General features: G+C 44.9%; 1 protein-coding gene across 3 annotated transcripts in view; it reads left to right on the forward strand.

Moving 5' to 3' along the window:
• Positions 1-19260, forward strand: part of LOC147008779 (membrane-associated guanylate kinase, WW and PDZ domain-containing protein 3-like) — a 106880-nt gene extending 87620 nt beyond the window's left edge. For all 3 annotated transcript variants that reach the window (XM_085863855.1, XM_085863857.1, XM_085863856.1), the window contains exons 14-22: positions 4686-4786; positions 5780-5963; positions 6433-6678; positions 7622-7813; positions 11280-11370; positions 11809-11860; positions 14008-14157; positions 14271-14409; positions 14785-19260. In XM_085863855.1, the coding sequence (XP_085719981.1) occupies positions 4686-4786; positions 5780-5963; positions 6433-6678; positions 7622-7813; positions 11280-11370; positions 11809-11860; positions 14008-14157; positions 14271-14409; positions 14785-15485 (1856 nt within the window). In that variant the 3' untranslated portion in view covers positions 15486-19260. The remainder of the gene's footprint in view (positions 1-4685; positions 4787-5779; positions 5964-6432; positions 6679-7621; positions 7814-11279; positions 11371-11808; positions 11861-14007; positions 14158-14270; positions 14410-14784) is intronic.
• The last annotated feature ends 1692 nt before the right edge of the window (positions 19261-20952 follow it).

Consider the following 20952-nt stretch of genomic DNA (forward strand, 5'->3'; position numbering starts at 1 on the left):
GTGTATCTACCCTCTGGAGAGCCAGAAAACAACATCTTTCTAATCTCAAGTCTGAACTCTCAAACCTGTCTCCCTCCTCCAAATCCTGGTGGCGTCTGGTGAAGTCTGTTTCTGCTGTATGTTCCCCCTCCATTCCCTCCCTAAAGGCCCGGTCACACCTTGACGTTTTAGCCAGCGATGGCAACGTATTAAAATGTATCTAAAACGCTGGCTTACGTTGAACTTTTGATGTTTTTTTTAAAGATTCGGATGTATTTATAACGACTTGGTCTTATGTATAACGCATTGGTAACAACACAGAACGTTTCGTTGTGTTATAGATAACTTATACCAACGAATGCTGAACCTGTTGTCGGCCGACACAACCGATGCCCAACGATAGTCTAACTTAGGCATAGCGCGTTGCACGCATCGCCGACGATGTCGTGACGTAGCCTATTAAAAGGCTGACGCACAACGATTCGAATCATAACTGCCGTAGAAATGGAAGTGACAACATCGCGGTCACACCTTGGCGATCTTGCCAGCGTATGCCGACCTAAGAAAAATGTGTCTAAAACGTTGGGGCACGTCAAATACGGTATGAGTAAGTTTGGTATACGTGAGTACAACGCTAAAGCACGCTATCATACGTCGTAGTAAGTAGAGTACGTCAAGAAATTTTAAACATGTTCAAAATTTTACGACGTACTCGGCGTATGACACACGTTCCTCATGCGATGGGGATAAGTTTTACACACGATATGTGGACGCTTACACACGTCCACAAAGGCTACTTATAAGCTACTCATAAATCGAAACACGTCGCGGTAATGTCTTTTTTACGCGAAACTTATTTCTAACTTATGTTTGACGTGCTTTGAACCAATTCTTTACGTAGTCCCAACACACATCGACATATGTAGACGTATTCCAATGACGTCTTCCGGTCGACAAAAAAAAAAAAAAAAATGAATGTGTTTCTATCTTACAACTGCCATATAAAGACGTGTTCCCAGCAGTTTTGGGAATTGGTATATAAAAATGGTGTTCATAAAAGGGGAACCCAACAGTGTTTTCGAGTCCTTTTTGAGTCGATGTCCATGTCAGCAGTAACAGTATCAGTATTAGTATCAGTATTAGTATTAGTATTAGTAGTAGTTTGTTCATGTTGGCAGTAGTAGGTGAGTGTGAGGGGGAGGGTGTGGGTTATGATGGATCCTCCTTGCGTTTAACGATTTAACGATTTAAATGATAAACTCAACGATTTAAATTGCTGCATCTCCACTATTGAAAGTAGACGCTTGCGCTCAACAATTGGATTTTTTTTACACTCAACGACTTTTAAACGGTACCACTCAAATATTTTCATTGTTTACAATGAACGATTTAAATTGCTGTCACTCGCCTTTGTTTTTTGACGCTGGGGTTTGGAAATTTGAAGCGTTTCTTCTGAACGTGTTAAAACGCTCAAACTCGACTATTTTAAATAGACGCTGCCGATGGACAATTGGAATCATAGCCAAGCTAGACATCGAAGTGTGAACATCCTCGTCATGCCGAAGAAAAGTTTGAAGAATGCTGCAAACAAGTGTCCTGGCCGTGGCCGTGGACGCTGACGCAAGGACGATCCATTATACCGACGTCTTTCAGCCTATGAGTAACTTAAAAGTAACGTCTGTCGATGTGTGGCAACGATCGCGTAACGTGCCAACAACACGTTAATCATAGGTTAGAAATAAGTTTCGGGTACGCTAAACATTACCTCGGCGTGTCTCAACTTATGATTAACTTACAAGTAGCATGTGTTGATGTCTGTCAACGATCGCAGACCGTGCATACAACTTGTGGCCAGCGTAGCGGAACGTGTGAGTCATACGCCGGCATACGTCGTGAAATTTCAAGCATGAAAAAATTTGAGGACAACCGAAAAGTACAACGTTTAAAGCCAACGTACAACGACGTATGGCAGTGTTTTTCAGCGTGCTCTCAATGTCATCAAAACTTACCCATAACGTATTCAACGTGTGCCAGCGTTTTAGGAAAAAAATTCAAAAATCGGCATACGTTGGCTAAAACGTCAAGGTGTGACCGGGCCTTTACCTCAAATGGCCGCAGAGCTGACACCGCACGTGAAAAGGCTGAATGCCTAAACTCTGTGTTTGCTTCTAAATCTTGTCCCAAACCCATTGCTTTCTGTACCCACCATACCCAGTCGCACCCATCTGTTCCTGGACTCTGTGTCCTTTTCTTCTAAGTGGAGAGAGCTTGTTGTCAAACCTCAACTCAGATTCTGCAACCGGTCCAGACGGCATCAGCCCACGTGTCCGAGAAACCTGCTCCTCTGCTCTTGTTCATCCTCTCTCTGTTCTATTCACCCTCTCATTTGCTCAAGGTCATCTGCTATCTGCTTGGAAATCAGTAAATATTACCACCCTGCATTAAAAGGTGCAAAAACAGACCCCTGCAACTACAGACCAATCAGCCTTCTCACAATCATCACCAAGGTTATGGAATAGATAATCGCTTCCGACATTGAATCCTTCCTCTTCTCCAATGGCTTGATTTCTGATCATCAATTTGGATTCAGACCCGGTTACTCTACCCTGGCCTTGCTGCTCCTGCTTTCCCAACAATGGATGGAGGTCCTCAATGCCGGACATGAAATCTGAGCCGTATCCCTAGACATATCGTGTGCTTTTGACACGGTCTGGCACCCTGCCCTGCTCACCAAACTCTCTTCCTATGGTATCCAAGGCCATCTCCACTCATGGCTCGCAGACTTCCTCTCCTGTCGCAGTCAACGTGTGGCCCTAAATGGAGTTCTTTCATCCCCTCTTCCTGTCCAAGCTGGCGTTCCTCAAGGTAGCGTTCTGAGCCCTGTTCTTTTTCTGGTTTTCATCAATGTCTTCTCTGACTCTCTGGAAAACTCTCTTTATCTCTTTGCTGATGACTCCACCCTCTGCCGTACCATCGGTCATCCCTCAGATTGGCAAGCAACAGCCTCTTCACTCGTTGCAGATCTGAATAAAATCTCAAGCTTGTCCAACATGTGGAACATGTCTTTCAATCTTGACAAATCTCACACTCTCACTATGTCTCTCCAATAGGACTGTCTGGAACCCCCCCCCCCACCCTCCAATATACTTTCTCAACAATCCTCTTGAAGAAGTCCTTTCATTCAAACTTTGGGACCTCAATATCTGCCACGATCTTTCCTGCGAAAGCCACATCTCCAAGCTGGCCTCCAAAGCGAGTCGCCAATTGGGCATCCTCCGTCGTGCAAATTCCTTCCTTGGCACACCTGAGCTCCTGACCTTGTTCAAAGCTTTCATCCACAGCCTAATGGAGGGCTGGTGCTCCTGCCTCTCACCTTTTTCGGCTTCACGCTGCGAAAACCAAGGCATTTAAGATGATTGGTATCTCCCGCGATGAGGCTGAGTTTTTGGGTCTCTCACTCTCTCACTATAGGCAGGGCATAGGCAGGTCGGTGGTCTTTGTCTTCTACCGTCTCCTCACCGGCATCGCCCTCTCCGGCCTCCTCCCCTCGCCCTCTCCGGCCTCCCCCCGGCTCTGTCTGCTATCTGTCCTGCCATATTTCTGCAAAGTGCTCAAGGTCTACTCGCAACCCTCTTCTGGTTACTCTATCAAAATCAAGAATCACTTCTCACCTTCACTCTTTCATTCCTCTTTTTTTCCCTGTGTTTGGAACAAACTGCCACACTCTGTTCAATCCCACTCTTCCTCCAGCTCTTGAAAACAGCTGTTCACCACCATCTCTTATCTTCCCCATTAATCCACCCCAAACCCACCTCCTTCAAATTCCCTGCTTTCCTTTCCGAAAGTCGCTGTTGTGTCCATCTTGCTACCCCATCCCTCTCCCTTCCACAGATCTCGTCATGTGTCTATTCCCCAGTGTTTTGTGCTTCCATCCCCCATCCCTCTTGTCTCCTGCTCCCCTTGTTATACGTTCTGTGTGTTACCTCTTATATGAGCCTTGACATTGTGTCCACAAAAAAAGATCAGTTTAACATCTAGCAAATCCCTACATCATTTGTCTTGTACCCATCTCTTCAATCATTCAAGAGTGCTGGCCGTTGTCACCTCAAATGCTTTCTCATGCACCTGTGCTCTCTTCTACTTCCATATCCATTTTAATGCCCCCTTCGACAAAGTCTCCAGAGGCATTGTTTTTGGGTTGTCCGTCCGTGTGTCCGTGCATCCTTCCGTCCGTGTGTCCGTGCATCCTTCTGTCCGTCCGTGATTGGTATTCGTTTCCACGATAAGTTAAGAACAGCTGAAGGGATCCAAGTCAAACTTGATACAAGGATGTATAATGATGCAAAGATGAACTGATTAAATTTTGGAGTCAAGAGGTCAAAGGTCAGAGGTCATGGTCGGTAAAGATTCTGTTACCATGCTAACTTGTGAACTCGTGATTAGATTTTGACTAAACTTGATACAAATAGGTATAACAATCTAAGGATACTCATTAGGTTTTGGCATCAACAGGGCAGAGGTCATGTCCAGTAAAAATGTGATACTTGAGAACAGCTGAAGGGATTTAAATCAAACTTGGTACAAGTACTGCATGAGAATGATGTAATAATGTGGGCAGAAGCATATCGGATGTCGTGGCAACCTCGAAGAGTGCCGTTCTTGTTATAGTTTGTTTTTATATCCCTTTTAATTTTTCGTTCTTGCAGCAACACCGGTTGGGGATTACCAGGAACAGCACTTCTACCTACAGAGACAAGAGAGAGGTTTTGGGTTCCGCATTCTGGGAGGGAACGAACTGGGAGAACCGGTGAGAGGATCTCGCTGCTCCTGCATGAAGTTCTTTCACCCAAGGATGCCTGTTATGTTTGCAAAATTAGTTTTTTATTTACTCTAAATGATGTTTTTTGACATGATATACTTAAGACACTTCTTTAATGCAAGAACAGCATTCAGTGGAACACATACCTCTGCCAGGCTGGACAGTTTACGTTTTGTGTCCCACTGATAGGCTGGATCTTCACCAAAATATAATTAATTATTCCTCAACACACACCCCAACCTGTCCACCAAGTCTCATCCAAATCCATTCATAACTTGAGATATCCTGCTCACAAACAGCCTGACAGATAAACAAGAAGACGTCATGCAGAGCACGATAATTGCAAAATCCATAAAACAAATTTGATCTCAAAAATAGTTGTCTGGTTGGATTCAGTGACCTGAAATATAAATCCTCTTCAAATTTCAAGTCAATCGGATGACATTTGAGAATTTTGGAAATCTCACCGAAGTTGTTGACCTTTTGACCTCAAAAACAACAGGCTTCTCTCTTATGACAAAGTCTACCATGTGGTGAAGTTTCGTTAAGATTGGTTTAAAATTGTGACCTGTAGGCGACAGACAGACAAACAGACAGAATAACAAAATCGTCAAATCAATTTAGTTGAAAAGTCTTAGATTTTGTAAGTAACATCAAGAAGTGAAAACATAACCTCCGTCCACCTTCAGTGGCAGAGGTAATAAAGAATCTTCGGTCGTATGGTCATCTTAAGATTGGCCTTTCGACAGCGCAAGCTTTTACGACTGTCCACATTTCGCCGACGCTTTTTTGACAGCGAATCGTCCATGAACCTGTCCAGCGAAGTGATTTTGTTTTAAAAATTTTCTCAATGGCTCAAGGGTGCATGTCCACATTGAACCACCAATCAGCTTTTCCATGGAGGTAAATTGAGTTGCAACCTGTTATCATCCACCAAGAAAAGGTGTACAAGTAGTCGTGATGTGGTTGTTGTTCCTGCAGATCACAATTGGCTCCATTGTACCCCATGGCGCGGCAGATACAGACGGACGCCTGCGCCAGCACGATGAGCTCCTCACTGTGGACGATGTGTCGGTGCGAGGACAGGGTCACACGCATGTTCTTGGTCTCATGCAGCAAGCCGCCAAGAAAGGCGGAGTCAGCCTTGGCATTCGGCGCTATCTCGGTGTGCTTTTGTTTCTTTGAAGAGTGGATGGGGGTTGATGGAAAGATGGAGTGGGGGAGTGGGGGGTGGGGGTGGGGGAGGAGCAGTTTGTAGAGACTTGGACTCAATTGGTAGGTAAGGACTTCAAATCATCATATTTGATGAAATTATTCTTGGGGGAGGGGTGGTGGGTGGAGCAGTTTTGACAAATTCCGTTTTTGTTCATCAGGAAGACAGATACAACATGGACGTATGATGTATAAATTGTGTAGGGTAATACTCTACGTCGATAGCCCAAATGAATGCAGATTTTACATTTTGCACAATCTAACAGCTGTAGGTTATATTCAGCTACTCCTCAAAGATTATGACCAAGCTGTTAGTTGATTTGATGTTGATGACGTGTTGATGCACAACGTCGGCAACGTATGAAGGATTTCTCGTGAATTTAGGATTGAAGTGAACGACCAACTTCTGCTCTACTTGGCAGGTAGAAGTATCTCTCCAGGCTCTCAACGCAGCCTCACATCTGGGGCATCCCAACCCGGTGGTGAGGATGAAATGGTTCCGCCTCGGCCTGTGGAGTCTGGCACAGTGATGGGCTCGAATGTGGAGACCAGCCTTCTACCTCCTGGTGTGCAGCCCCACAAAGTGAACCTGCAGCGCAATGAAAATGAAGGATTTGGCTTTGTCCTCATCTCGACCCTGGGTCATCCGGATTTGAAGGACATTGATGGTGAGTGACTGCAGTTTCTCAGCACAAGATCTCCAGACACGTCGGCATGTCATTCCAACTTGAGTTGTTTGTGATTGGACGCTGCATTGGGAGTAGTGGATATCAATAGACATAAAGTCTGGTCAGTGGATTACAAGTCATTTTTGGCTTTAGGCTGATGCTGTGTATGTGGTTCTGTTCACGTTAAAGGGGGTAATGGCAGGTGGAGGGGGGCAATAAAAAAAACGACTAAGCTGGTGACGTACTTCCCGAGGCGCACTGGGAATCGGCGACGCCATCTTTATGACGTCACTTTTCTCCCCTCAATCAATCGGGCATTTAAGAAAATATTTATTCCTGTTCATGGATGTCAACCTCTGCTCGCTTGTCAATGCACTATCCTTTAAATGCTGAGTGTCAAGCAAGGAAGCAGTAAGTATCCGTTTTAGTCTTTGTAAGGACTCTGCTCGGGTCGGAATCGAACCGTCGACCTCCAAGATGCTTTGACCATTATGCCACCAAGTCTGGTAAGGCCGTCTGCTTTGGTTGCTGTCTCGACGACAGGAGGACAATGGCCATCATAGAACAACTTGAATGAAGTGAATATTGTGACTAATACCAGGAGAGAATAGGAAATGGAGGATCTTTGCCGTTCCTCTTGCATGCAGGCCCGTAGTCGAGAGAGGTTGGTATGGGGACTCTTTCTGGAAGGGAAAATGTTTATAACCATCATGGATGTAATGTAGATTTGAGAAATGACGTTGAGAAAGCATCTCAGGCAGGTATGAAAGAGAGCATGGTTTTTCAACTGCTTAATAATCGCTTTGTGTTGAGGACCTGTTGAAGTATATGAAGTGCAATGTTGCACTTCCCACACCCCCTATTGTATAATAATCTGCACTTCGGGACCTACTTTATTCCTTACGGAATGTGGTCATGTGCATTTGCCCCCACTACCCGGCAGGGAATGACGTCCCACATCGTATTGACCGCATCGTGCCAGGCAGTCCTGCAGCACGTTCAGGCCATCTTAAGGAAGGAGACCGTATCCTGGCAGTGAATGGGCATTCCATCGTGCACCTCTCACATGATCAAATTGTCAGCCTGATAAAGACGGAAGGCAGGAATGTAACACTGAGTATCGTCCCGGCTGAAGGTAAGTCAAAGACTACGATTAAGAGGTAGGGAAGGGTGGGGGGTGGGGGGTTGGATGGTGTTTAATGGTGTTTATAAATGTTTTTGATCACCTTTTGATTTTGATTTTAATTTTGGTAATCCCTCCAGTGGGTTACCACTTTATTATGTAGAAACAAGGAGGGAAAGGGATATGGAGTATTATGGGGTAGGTTGTATGGTGAGGAGGACGGGGGGGGGGGGGGAGTGCAATTCGTGGGTTTAATCACGTGTCTGGGAGGGAAGTCGAATTCCACCGCATTTGCATGTCTAAATATGTAACTGGCTATCATTCACATTTTCTTCGGAATTCTTTCATTGATTGGTTTGGGGCACACGGTGCTAAGGGATTGCAGATGAGGTGTCTCTTGGGTAAGAGAGCTGTGAGAGCTGGCGTAATGTGAGCAAGGGAGTGCTCTGGTGAAGGTGTGCATGGTGGCGAGGGATACCTGCGTGAGATGTGTGGCATGGCGGTGAGGGATTGCTGCATGTGAGGTTGTACAGTGCCTATAGAAAGTGTACACCCCCTTTCAAAATTTTCACCTTTTGTTGCCTTATAGCCTGGAATTAAATTGCGTTAAATCAGACTTTTTCCATCTTTATTTACGCATCGTAACCCACAACTTCCAAGTGAAAAACAACTTCTACAAATTTCAGAAAATTAGTTAAAAATACAAAACTAGAATATCTTGGTTGGATAAGTATCCACCCTGCTGAGTTAATACTTGGTGGAAGCACCTTTGACAGCAATTACAGCTGTGAGTCTGTTGTGATTGGTTTCTACCAACTTTGCACACCTTGATTGGGCAATATTTTCCCATTCTTCTGTACAAAACTGTTCAAGCTCAGTCAAGTTGTGTGGAGAGCGCTGATGGACAACAATCAAGTCATGCCACAGATTTTTCGATTAGATTTAGGTTGGGGCTCTGACCCACTCAAGGATATTTATCTTTTTGTTCTTTAGCCACTCCAGTGCAGCTTTGGCTGTGTACTTTGGGTCGTGTTGTACTGAAAGGTGAACTTCCGTCCCAATTTCAGCTTTCTTGCAGAAAGCAGCAGGTTTTGCTCCATCCATTTTCTCTTCTATCCTGACAAGTGCCCCCCCCCCCAGTCCCTGCTGATGAGAAACATCCACATAACATGATGCTGCCACCACCATGCTTCAGTCGGGATGGTGTTCTTTGGGTGATTTGCTGTGTTGGGTTTGCACCAAACGTAACGTTTTGCATTTAGGCCAAAAAGTTCCATCTTAGTTTCTTAAAACCGTGCTTTTTGCCACATGGCTTCAGAATCTCCGTAGTGTTTTTTTGCATACCTCAAATGGGACTCAAGGTGGGCTTTTTTGAGTAATGGCTTCTTTCTTTGCCTCCCTACCGTACAGGCCAGACTTGTGGAGTGCTTGGGATAGTTGTCACATGCACACAGTGACCAGTCTTTGTCATAAAGTCATGTAGCTCTTTCAAAATTGCCATTGGCTTCTTGGTAGCCTCTCTAATCGGTCTCCTCTTTGCTTGGTCATCCAGTTTGGAGGGACAGCCTGATCTAGGCAGGGTCTTGGTGGTATCATACACCTTCCACTTCTTATTGATTGCTTTGGCTGTGCTCCAAGGGATATTCATGGTCTATTAAATATTTTTTACCCATCCCTAGATCTGTACCTTTCCACAACTTTATCCCGGAAGTCTCTTGAAAGCTCCTTGGTGCTCATGGTTGAGTCTTTGCTGTGAAATGCATCACCCATCAGAGGAAACCTACAGGAACACTACCGTTTTATTGTTAAATAATCAGAATCACTTCAAATTAACACAAGTGGAGGCCAATTAACTTTGTGTGTGATTTTGAAAGTGATTGGTTACACCTGAGCTAATTTACCATTTCTATTATAAACAGGGGGGGGGGGGGTTGACCCTAATCCAACCAAGACATTCTGATATTATATTTTTAATTAATTTTCTGCAATTTGTTGAATTTGTTTTTCACTTGGAAGTTGTGGGTTACAATGCATAAATAAAGGTGGAAAAAGTCTGTTTTAATGCAATTTAATTCCGGGCTATAAGGCAACAAAAGGTGAAAATTTTGAAATGTGGTGTAGGCCTACACTTTCTATAGGAACTGTATGTGGTGGTGAGGGAATTGTTGCACATGACGTTGTACTTGGTGGTGAAGAATTGCTGCGTATTAGGTTGTACCTGGTACTGAGGGATTTCCACATGTGAAGTTGGACCTGGTACTGAGGGATTTCCACATGTGAGGTTGTACCTGGTACTGAGGGATTTCAACATGTGAGGTTAGACCTGGTACTGAGGGATTTCCACATGTGAGGTTATACCTGGTACTGAGGGATTTCCACATGTGAGGTTGTACCTGGTACTGAGGGATTTCCACATGTGAGGTTGTACCTGGTACTGAGGGATTTCCACATGTGAGGTTATACCTGGTACTGAGGGATTTCCACATGTGAGGTTGTACGTGGTACTGAGGGATTTCTGCATGTGAGGTTGTACCTGGTACTGAGGGATTTCCGCATCTGAGGTTGTACCTGGTACTGAGGGATTTCCACATGTGAGGTTGTACCTGGTACTGAGGGATTTCCACATGTGAGGTTATACCTGGTACTGAGGGATTTCCGCATGTGAGGTTGTACCTGGTGCTGAGGGATTTCCGCATGTGAGGTTGTACTTGGTGCTGAGGGATTTCCGCATGTGAGGTTATACCTGGTACTGAGGGATTTCCGCATGTGAGGTTATACCTGGTACTGAGGGATTTCCACATGTGAGGTTGTACCTGGTACTGAGGGATTTCCACATGTGAGGTTGTACCTGGTACTGAGGGATTTCCGCATGTGAGGTTGTACCTGGTACTGAGGGATTTCCGCATGTGAGGTTGTACCTGGTACTGAGGGATTTCCGCATGTGAGGTTGTACCTTGTGCTGAGGGATTTCCGCATGTGAGGTTGTACCTGGTGCTGAGGGATTTCCGCATGTGAGGTTGTACCTGGTGCTGAGGGATTTCCGCATGTGAGGTTATACCTGGTACTGAGGGATTTCCGCATGTGAGGTTGTACCTGGTACTGAGGGATTTCCGCATGTGAGGTTGTACCTGGTACTGAGGGATTTCCGCATGTGAGGTTGTACCTGGTACTGAGGGATTTCCGCATGTGAGGTTGTACCTGGTACTGAGGGATTTCCACATGTGAGGTTATACCTGGTACTGAGGGATTTCCACATGTGAGGTTGTACTTGGTGTTGAGGGATTGCTGTGGGTGAGAGAGAAGAGAAGAGAGGAAGATGTAACATTTATAGTTATACGTTGTTTCTTGAACATGTATTGATGGACAAGGTAGGGATGTTCATGGGGAGCCCAAAGTATGTTCATTAATGGAATTGTGCATTAATAACCTGGGGTTCATAACCTGGGGTTATGTTGTGTTTGTTGTTCATTTTGTGCAGAGTTTGGAAGCCTTTCTCCAATGACAAGTGATGACAAATACAGCAGTGAGCGAACCTCAAATGCCTCCGACCAATCAGACAAGATCATCGGGTGAGTTTTTCTTTTTAGAGCAGAATTCACGGGCAAAGGGTGAGCGGCCACAATCCGGGGCGAATGGGAAGCAATGAGACGAGAACGTGTCGTTTTTTTTTGGAGGGGTGGATATTCCGTCAGCATTGGATCCTTCGGTAGAGATTTGATGTGATTGAGGTATTCCATAGAAGTGATTTTTTTTTGGATATTACGCTGCGTTTTGTTGAAAAAGTATAACTATGGTGTGGCTCCGCTCCATGTATCATGCTCCAAATAACTTACTTGGGTAATGTGCATCTCCAGCCCACATGCATGACTGACCAACGAAGTTCACAAACCAAGGGGCAACAAGATTCAACACTCGATCAGCTATTACACTCGCATGGCTGATTCTTCATGTTTTTGCTGTCAGATGGTCTCAGTTTTCCACAATGGGTCTTCTTTCTTTATTTTTAGGGCTGAGATCCGTGGACGGCGAGACATCAGGCCAGATGGAGTGGCCTTGCAGGTCAGCTCTTGTACAGCACCCTTTTACTGCTCTGTTGCCATATTGATCATTTCCATCTCTTGAGGCTCCCTTACACATTTTTTTTTCATCCATATCTCATGATTGTCATTCCATTTGTCTTTGAGGTAATTCGTTCTTTATGGCCAATGTGTGTGGACCGTGAAGGGTAGTCGTGGCTGTTAGTAATTGGATTAAATTACTGTGGTGATTTGGGAGGTGCTGCTGTTGGAAGTAGCTGCGAAAACAAATTATGATTGAGACATTTGCTCTGTCTGGATTACCACTGGTGGATGACACCATATAAAATGACAACTCTGGTGACAACAGGAGACAGAGACAGAGACAGAGACAGACACAGACACACGACTTATGTCAGAAGAAGGATCTGCTTGAGAAATTTGGAACATGGACCGAGAAAGGGAGACAGAGAGAAGCACCTTTTTTCATAACACTGTTGGTAGTGCTATTTTAGCTCTTTTGAGGAGATACCACAGTTGCATTTGACCTCATTTGGACATTCTGTGTTGGCTTGAGAAGGTGAGAGGAAGGGGAAGGCAGACATGCGGTGGAGCGTTAGTTACGATTCATACTGTCTCATCAAAATGCTTCTGCACAGAATAACGATGAAGATGCAAACAAAATAATGACTGAGATCCATTTTGTACCATTCATACTATAAATACCATCCAGACACGTCCAGAGACAAACTCCTGTCTGGACATAAACACCATCCTGATGCGGGGAGAGAGAGAGTGGGAGAGATATTGAGGTTTCTTTTTCTTCTTTAAAAAAAAAATTAAAATTTGTGTGCAATGTCAAGGCTCATATAACAGCTAACACACAGAACGTATAACAATGGGAGCAGGAGACGAGAGGGGTGGGAGACGGAGGCACAAAACGGTGTGGAACAGAGACATGAGGAGATCTGTGGAAGGGAGAGGGATGGGGTGGGGTACACAGGGTAAACAAGATGGACACTACAGGAAGGAAAGCAGGGAATTTGAAGGAGGTGGGTTTGGGGTGGATTCATGGGGGTAGAAAAGATCGTGGTTTGGATGGGGGAAGACAAGAGATTGTGAACAGCTGTTTTGAACACCTGGAGGGAAGAGTGGGATTGAAGAGTGTGTGGGAGTTTGTTCCAGATGCAGGAAAAAAGAGGAATGAAAGAGTGAAGGTGAGCAGTGATTCTTGATTTTGGTAGTTTCACCAGAAGGGAGTTTCTGGTGGACCTTGAATACCCTGCAGCAATATGGGGGGGGGGGGGGACAGAGTAAGGTTGGGGAGAGGGTTGAAGCCAGAGAGGAGATGGTGGAAAACAGAAAAATCATCGACCTGCCTGTAGTGAGAGAGTGAGACCCAAAGACTTGGCTTAATCGAATATATATATATATATATATATATATATATATATATATATATATATATATATATATATATATATATATATATACATATACATATACATATGAGATTTGTGAGGTTATTGCATGTGCGGAAATGAAACAAAGCGACAAACGCTGGCGTCTTCGGGCGTTTATATGAATTGCAATGTCCTCCGGCGATTCTTAGCTATGTTGAACAAGCATTCGATAATTTGAGGAAGGAAGGTAAAAAAAAAAAAAACTTTCTCGTGAAGAATCATTGCGGCCAATTTCAACTGAAGACATGGTTGGGCAAGCCAAAAACATGGTAGCTTCAGAACCCAGCGAGGTCACCCAGGATACGTCTAAAGACTCCAGAGAGTGGGGTGGCCAGGGATCGTTTGATAAAGGATATAATTAAATAATGCCATTAATTATCTTCAAAAGGGGTGTTTTAATTAATCTAAACACACAATTTTCACTCTTGTACTTCCTTGGAGTTCCCATAGTATGCATGCAGTTTTATGGTTTTGGAGTTGTGCAGGACGGACACACACACACACACACACACACACACACACACACACACACACACACACACACACACACACACACACACACACACACACACACACACACACACACACACACACACACGTAGATATTTAAGATTGTTATTTAATCTTTTGGCCCTTTCCTTGTGCCACAAACCCTCTTTTGTTGTTTATCAAAAATAATATCATGTGTTTGAGAGCTTTATCACAGGAAGTCATTTCTTGCTTGCAGATGCAGAGTGCATCATACTCACGAGTGGACCTAGAAAAAGGTTCCTCAGGGTTTGGTTTGAAACTTGATGGAGGAAAGGATCATGGACGTGACCTCAGCATTGTATCACTCGCACCTGACAGCCCTGCTTTACATAGTGGGCGAATCCAGGTGGGTCATCAGGAAGGTATTGGGGCCCTTCAGGTGAACCTCTCAAATGGGCCAGGAGCTTGGGAATGTAACCATTGAGAGTGCAACCAAAAAAACGACTTTCTACCACTCAGATTGGTGACTACATTGTGGAGATTAACGGGGAGAGCACAAGGGACATGACGTATGATAAAGCCATCGAAACGATAAAGTCTTGCGGCAGGAGGGTCCACCTCCTTTTAAAACGACCACCAGGCCGAGCTCTGGAGCACGGTAAGTAGCTGGTTCCATACGTATGGCCAAATGAATGCTTAGTTGCTACCTGTGTACCCTGTCAGATGTCATTCCACCTCCCACCTTCACCTCCAAACTTCCCCTCCCTCCCACACCCTCATAATTAATTAATATGTGTAATTTATTTGAGGCAATTTTGTGCACCTGAACATAACAGTCTTTGTAAAAACCACTTGAGCAAGTCAATGCAACTGTTGGTGCGTGCACACACCAATGCCAGCAATGGTATGTGCATGCCTGAAGTTTTATAAAGAGTATGTGGCAGGCCATTCCATGGATAGTGATGTCGTGAGCGCATGTCCACAATCCTGTACAGCTTTGGGGATATTAAACCATTGATAAAATGTGTTGCAGAATCCCTTGGATGGAGGTCACCCGATCGTCATCGATCACCTCTCGACTCGTCTGGTTTGTCTTTCTCATCCCCGGACAGTGTGGACTCTTCACGACACCTGGAAGGTGGAAGAGCCCGCGGTGATGGCCAAGGTCATGAGCGGCAGGCATCACGTGACCGTGAACGGCAAAACGTGAAAGAATCGAGGACCCACGGCAAGCATGCCACAGAAGCGGGCACTTCGGCGCACAGCGCTTCTCCCAAGCGACTCGCCTGGGCCCATTCGAGCCGAGGTGATAAAACTGGAAAAGAAGTCCAAGATATGGGAATTGATGAAAGAACTGCAGGGGCTGCAGAGGATGGCAGTGGGAAGCGTCATCAGGCTTCCTCAGAAAAGTCTGTACGCCACAACGTTCCCATAACCCGGAATTCAGGACCCTCGAATAAGGAAATTGACGCTATACTGGAGCGTGGTGAGAGCCAGGTGGTGGTACCATCTTCTGAGCTCTCATTAGCAAATACCGAGAACGCGAGAGTCGGCGGCAACCTTTCTCAGCCAGACGATTCTTTCGAAACCGGAACTAGCCAAGCTTCATCTCCCGGAGGTGGTGAGACTCGCAGAAAGGCAATCATCATGCCTGGTCCTTGGAAGGTACCAAGTAGCCACAAGTACCCGACACCCTTACAGGGTGCTACAAACAGGACGGGCAGCAGCAGATAAAGGCAAGCTTGTGCTAACCTTGCTTTCTGAGCTGCATGTTTTGCTTGCATCAAGGGGTCCTCACCATTGGGACAACTATTATTTGGCGAAACGAGCAACGAGCTGGAGAGTCTGAGAGTGTCGGATTCTGCCTCGAAGCTATGTTTTCCCAATTTAGTGTTTTTATTTTGTAAATTTGAAAAATCATTTTAATTTCTTTTCCTGAAGTTCTGTGGATAACAGGAAGGAGTTGGTGAGGGGAGGGGGGAATGAGGTGTGCAGAACCTATCTTAAAAATAATTACATCTGCCATGTAGGAACGAGTCAATTGCACTGTATGCTGTATTATCATTATTACTATTATAATAATTATTATTGTAATTGATTTCAGAATTTGAGTCGGACATTTTTGCTATTTGCGGTGAATGTTTGCACTTTTGTTGTGCATAAAACACCATGTGAAGATCATCAGGACTGCCACGCAGGCACAAGTGCTGTTTCCTTGGTGGCCTCTTACAGAGTTCTAATACAATAACAAATTCATTAAAAAAGTCACCTTTATGAACAGCTTTTGATGGGAATTTCAAAGTATGAAGTCTTTAATGTTTAAGATCAAATTTTCAGTGCGATCTGTGATTGTCCTTCCGAATGGAGCAAACACAGGTCTGCAAATGGCTGTGCCTGCAGCACTTTCACTGCGTGTCAATTTTGGTTATTCCATTTTCATGTTCTATGCAGGCATTTTGGTGCTTTATCAGGATAATTGCAAAACATTCTTCCTCACTGGAGGTGCAGGCAAAGCTGAGCCGATGCTGGTGGGTGAAGGTGCAGGCTCATTTGGACGAGCGGTTCTCGGTGGAGGTGCAGGCTCAGTTGGTCAGTCGAACCAATTTTATTTGAGGTACAGAATCGGTCAACTCTGTGGACAACCAATACCTCAAAATTATTGGGGGTGGGGTGGGGGTTGTATGCAAGGTTGAGGTTTGTGGGGGAACTAGAACATACAACGGATCAGTATGTTCTCGAACAAAAGGAACAGTAGATAGATAGGGGGGAGTTGGACACACCAACAGCAGGGATGAGGAACAAAGTCGAGGGGGACTTGGAGAAATGAGGGACCTGGGGAAGAATGAGGGCAAGGTGAGGATACAGAGGGTGAAAAATATCGATATAACCGCAATCAGGAATGAAAAACGACAAATTTGGAAAGAGGTGGGCTTGCGGAGGGTGAACGGGTGTAGAAAAGATCATGGTTTTAGATGGGGGATAATATGAGGTGGTGGTAAACAGCAATCTTGAAGCCCAGGAGAGAAAAATGAGATTTAAGAGACCGATTGTAATGACATTGAAACACTGTTGAACAAATCATCCAAGTTGAAATTTTGCTTTGTCATTATAACAGGCTAACTGATTCAATGCACCTCGTGTAGTAAATGCTGGACAATGGGCCATGAGGATGCTCTGTTAAGAATGCCGTGAAGGACATCCACCATGTTATACCGTTTGCATCTGTTCTCCAAATCATTCTGCTTTCACTCTCTGATGCTGTGTGGCCAAGGAACAGGCACTGCACTCCACCATGCGGACATGCTTCCGTCTTTGAATAATTCTCCTTGCATTTCTGCCACTATGCATCCATGCCACTGCTTCAGTATTGCTGACCGTTACTTTACCTACATGCTTAAGGTTTGTTTTTATGAAGGAAAAAAAAACCTTCCATGTTTAGGTTTTGCAGAAAAATGGAATTTTGCTTTAATGCTGATTCCACGGTCCCAAGATACTATTTTCCACCTGACTCTGGTGTTTGGGCTGAAGAGCAACATCACCCTTGGCACCACCATAAGAGCCTGAGACATTTACACAGCAGTCAAAGTTGGCCCTCTGCTAAAAGCTAATTCAGTTGGGCTCCAAATATTCAATTGTTGTTTTGAAGTTACTCGTGGAGGTGTTTTGTTTGGTGATTTCAAACCATGACGTTCTCTCGAGTTTGGGATTGTCCTGACTGTACGAGAAGGTGAATGAGATACCTGGAGGTACTGTGGCTGAAGGCGCTTGTGAACATCGCATTCTTTTCATTCTTTCCGAGAGGCCACGTCTTGATGAACTTCCGCGCCGCTAACATGAGCACAAATATCCTATCTATGATAGGTTTGCGATGCTGGCTTTATCAAACCAAGTGTATATTCCCCATTTCCAAAGCTAACACCCGCACAGAATTGCACGGCACCGGAAGTGCCCAGCTCGTTCCACCGCATGGACTCCCGTGGCAGCGAATGTTGAATTCTGTGATTGGACATATTGTTTAAGTACTTAAAATGGACTGGAGGTTTTGGCACCGTGCAGGAGCCACGCTCCCCATCCCTGATTGATAAAATGGGTTTTGTGAATGAAGGTCGTTATGAAAGGGGTGGTTTTTGAGTGTTCGCGTGCAAGTTGAAAGGACCGAGTGAGTCCATTGACTTAATGTGGCCGTACTCGGATCCAAATTGTGCTCACCAAATGGCCCGTTCATGAAGACCCGGAATAAGACGCTTAAGGATAAGGTGCTTGAACCAAACCGTTCCTGCGTCGTCCTTTAACAAGCAAACATCCTCTACTTGCATGGGTGTTGCTCTTTTATGTTGTTCTACTCGTAAGGTATCTCCCCTCGTTTCTGTTATTATCCATCGAGATTGTAGCTGGAAGTGTAAGCATTTGTTATCTTTTAGTATTCCGATGACACATTTTGTTCGAAATGTTTGTTGGATTATCTGTTTGTTGTTTTTTTTTTTTGTGGGGAAATTTATCGATAAGTGTGGCATGCAATGGTTGTTTACCGTTGAGTGTGAACTAAAATGTGTGTGGCATATGGACTCGAATGCTGAACGAGGTATAAAGTTGTTTGGTGTTTCAAATCTACTCTAAAGTTTACTGTGGGAGGGGGTGGTGGTGGTGGTGGAAGGAGGAGGAAATTCCACCAAATGAAACACTTTGCTATAAATGCGTCAACATTTGCACAACTTTTGTAACTTATGTGCAGGCTCGAGTGACTGGTCCATTAGATGTGGTTTTGCGGTAGTGTCATGGTGTCTGGACCACGGAGGATTGTTGAAGGACCTCGGTTTGCACAGAGGGCTTGCTTCGGGCTATCGTTCCTCGTACTCTGCCATCCTCCCTTCTACCTGCACATGGACCTCACATGTGGGTCCTCGCCGTCCACAGCCTGCAGGCTCCGTGGTGTGTAAAGCATCTGAAAATCCATCCATTTACCCCCCCCCCAACAACTTTCCACTCTTTCACAACCTGTCAAAACAACCTGAAACTTGCTTTGGACTTCGCAGCACTTGAAGAGTCACGTGGTGATGGACGTCGCTGCGCTGTGACCCGTTTTCTCGTCAAGTTAAAAACAAAATGGCATTGCGGGCACAGTAGATTATTTACCACCAGTCTTGCTTTTATCCGTGGTGCTTATTTGGCTCGATGTACCCAATTAATCCAGGGTATTGATAAGGTAATCTTTAAACCACGTTCACTGAGACTTGGTGAAAATTATCTTGCTAGGTATGAATAACTGTTCATGGTATGACCAAAAGGACTGGTGGCCTCCATAATGGCCACCATTAAATTATCTCGACGATGATCCTTGGTTTGTATAGTGGATGTATGTCCCTAAACTCATGGAGTTCATTGTGGAACTCGAGCAATCCCTCTTCCTCCCTCACCTGATGTGAACGTCACAGCCCGAGTTTTGAATGCAATCCTGTGTGAATCGTTTGATTTTGAAACATTTATAATAAAGCTTAATTTTCTAAAAGTCGCACGTTTGTCCTTCCTTTTGTAACGCATGTGGAGAAGCGACGTTCTTGACGATGGTTTTGTGGGTCAGGAAGAGGTGTTTTATTTTCCATTTGATGTTAAAATGGAGATTTTGCATCTCTGATCCCACTTAACCTTCACACGGATGCACTCACTGCGGTGTGAGGAATCCTGTCTGTTCGACATCAGGAAAAAAAATTTAAAAAAAGAACCGACTTCCCCAATCTGTTCGGTCCCATTCTCCCCTTCAGGGATTTAAAACAGTGTTCACCACTTCCTCAGGTCATCTCCCAACCACACTCATGATCTCCTCTACCCCAAATGACCCCACTCCTAAGCGCTCCCCCTTTTCCAGGTTATTGTGGTTTTGCGGCCCTCTCCCTCACCTCTTTTGGTTTGTTAGTTGTTGGTTGGTTTGTTCCTTTTATGTTTCATCCCCACTTTCCCTTCCTTTTCCTGCTGTGTTTCATTCAGCTTGTGTGCAGCTTCTTCACCCCCTGGCCATGTGTCCTCCTCCCTCTCCCCTTGATATCACTCTCACTCTCTTCTCAAATTCTCGTCTTCATGTTTACCACCTTCCCTTCTGCTCTAGCTCTTCCAGGAGCGTCAATCATGTATACAACAACAAAAAACTACCTGCAAGTCAGTACGACAAAGACTACGTAAACACGAGGCCTTAAAATTTACAACACCAGGAAAAGTAACCATCCCCAATGATTGGAAAAGCCCAAGTGACGGGAAAAGTTTATGTCAATCTATCAATTTAAATTACGAGAAACATCCACTCCCTCCGGGAGCGGCCAGGGGGGATGGAGGGAGTGTTGGGTAGTTAGTCTGTCGGGGACGTGATAAGCATTGAATGCCTCAGACGTTGGGTTTCCTCCAAATATTTTCAGTCTAGTATTAAACAACAGCAGCGACTGCTTAAAAAGGCAATTGTACTTTGGATGGAATTGACTGAATAGTTTGTGGTAATAATAATTTTAACTCCGGTCTGTCTGCCCCATGAAACGCCATGATAAGCTATGTATACACCTTAACATGGATTTTTGCCAAAGGTGGAAAAAAAACCCCTTGGGAAGGGGGGCAAATGAAGTCGCTGCAACCTCCGTCGTGTGACCCTTAACCCCCGTTGCGAGTTTGGTTGAAATTGGAGAAGTAATGACGGAATGTATTGCAGTCAGTCAGACGGACGGACACAAAATTGCGTGTTTTAGTGTGATGAATGATGATGGCAGATTATTTTCCTCAGATAGACCACAAACAGCTGCTCTTGGTGTAGTTTGTTTTGTTTGCTATATTACAGGGGCTGGTGGAAGAGCGAATGGACAGAGGGTAAAAAGGTAATGAATGGGCAGTGGGGGCACAGTTGGATGCAACAAGCAAAATTATGAATGAACAGGATAAGTTGAGAGAGCGAGATAGAGATAGAAAGGCTCGGTAAGGTTGATCGGGGTAGAAAAGATTCCGGGTTGGAATAGGGGTATGATGAGATGTTGATGCACCGCCTGGATTTTGGTAGTTTAACCAGGATTGGCACATTGCCCGTATGGTGATCGAGTCACCCCCTAGGGTTATTGTGTCGGTCACCCTGCAATGACAGGGTACCCGTTCTCACCCTTCCCGCCCCCCATAGCCACAGAGAACCGTTTCGAAGATCATATCGCCACCCAGTGTCGGGTCATCCCCGTAG

This window comes from Eptatretus burgeri, chromosome 18 (assembly GCF_056783735.1).
Source record: "Eptatretus burgeri isolate ZD-2024b chromosome 18, Ebu_testis_v1, whole genome shotgun sequence".
NCBI classification, from domain to species: Eukaryota; Metazoa; Chordata; class Myxini; order Myxiniformes; family Myxinidae; genus Eptatretus; species Eptatretus burgeri.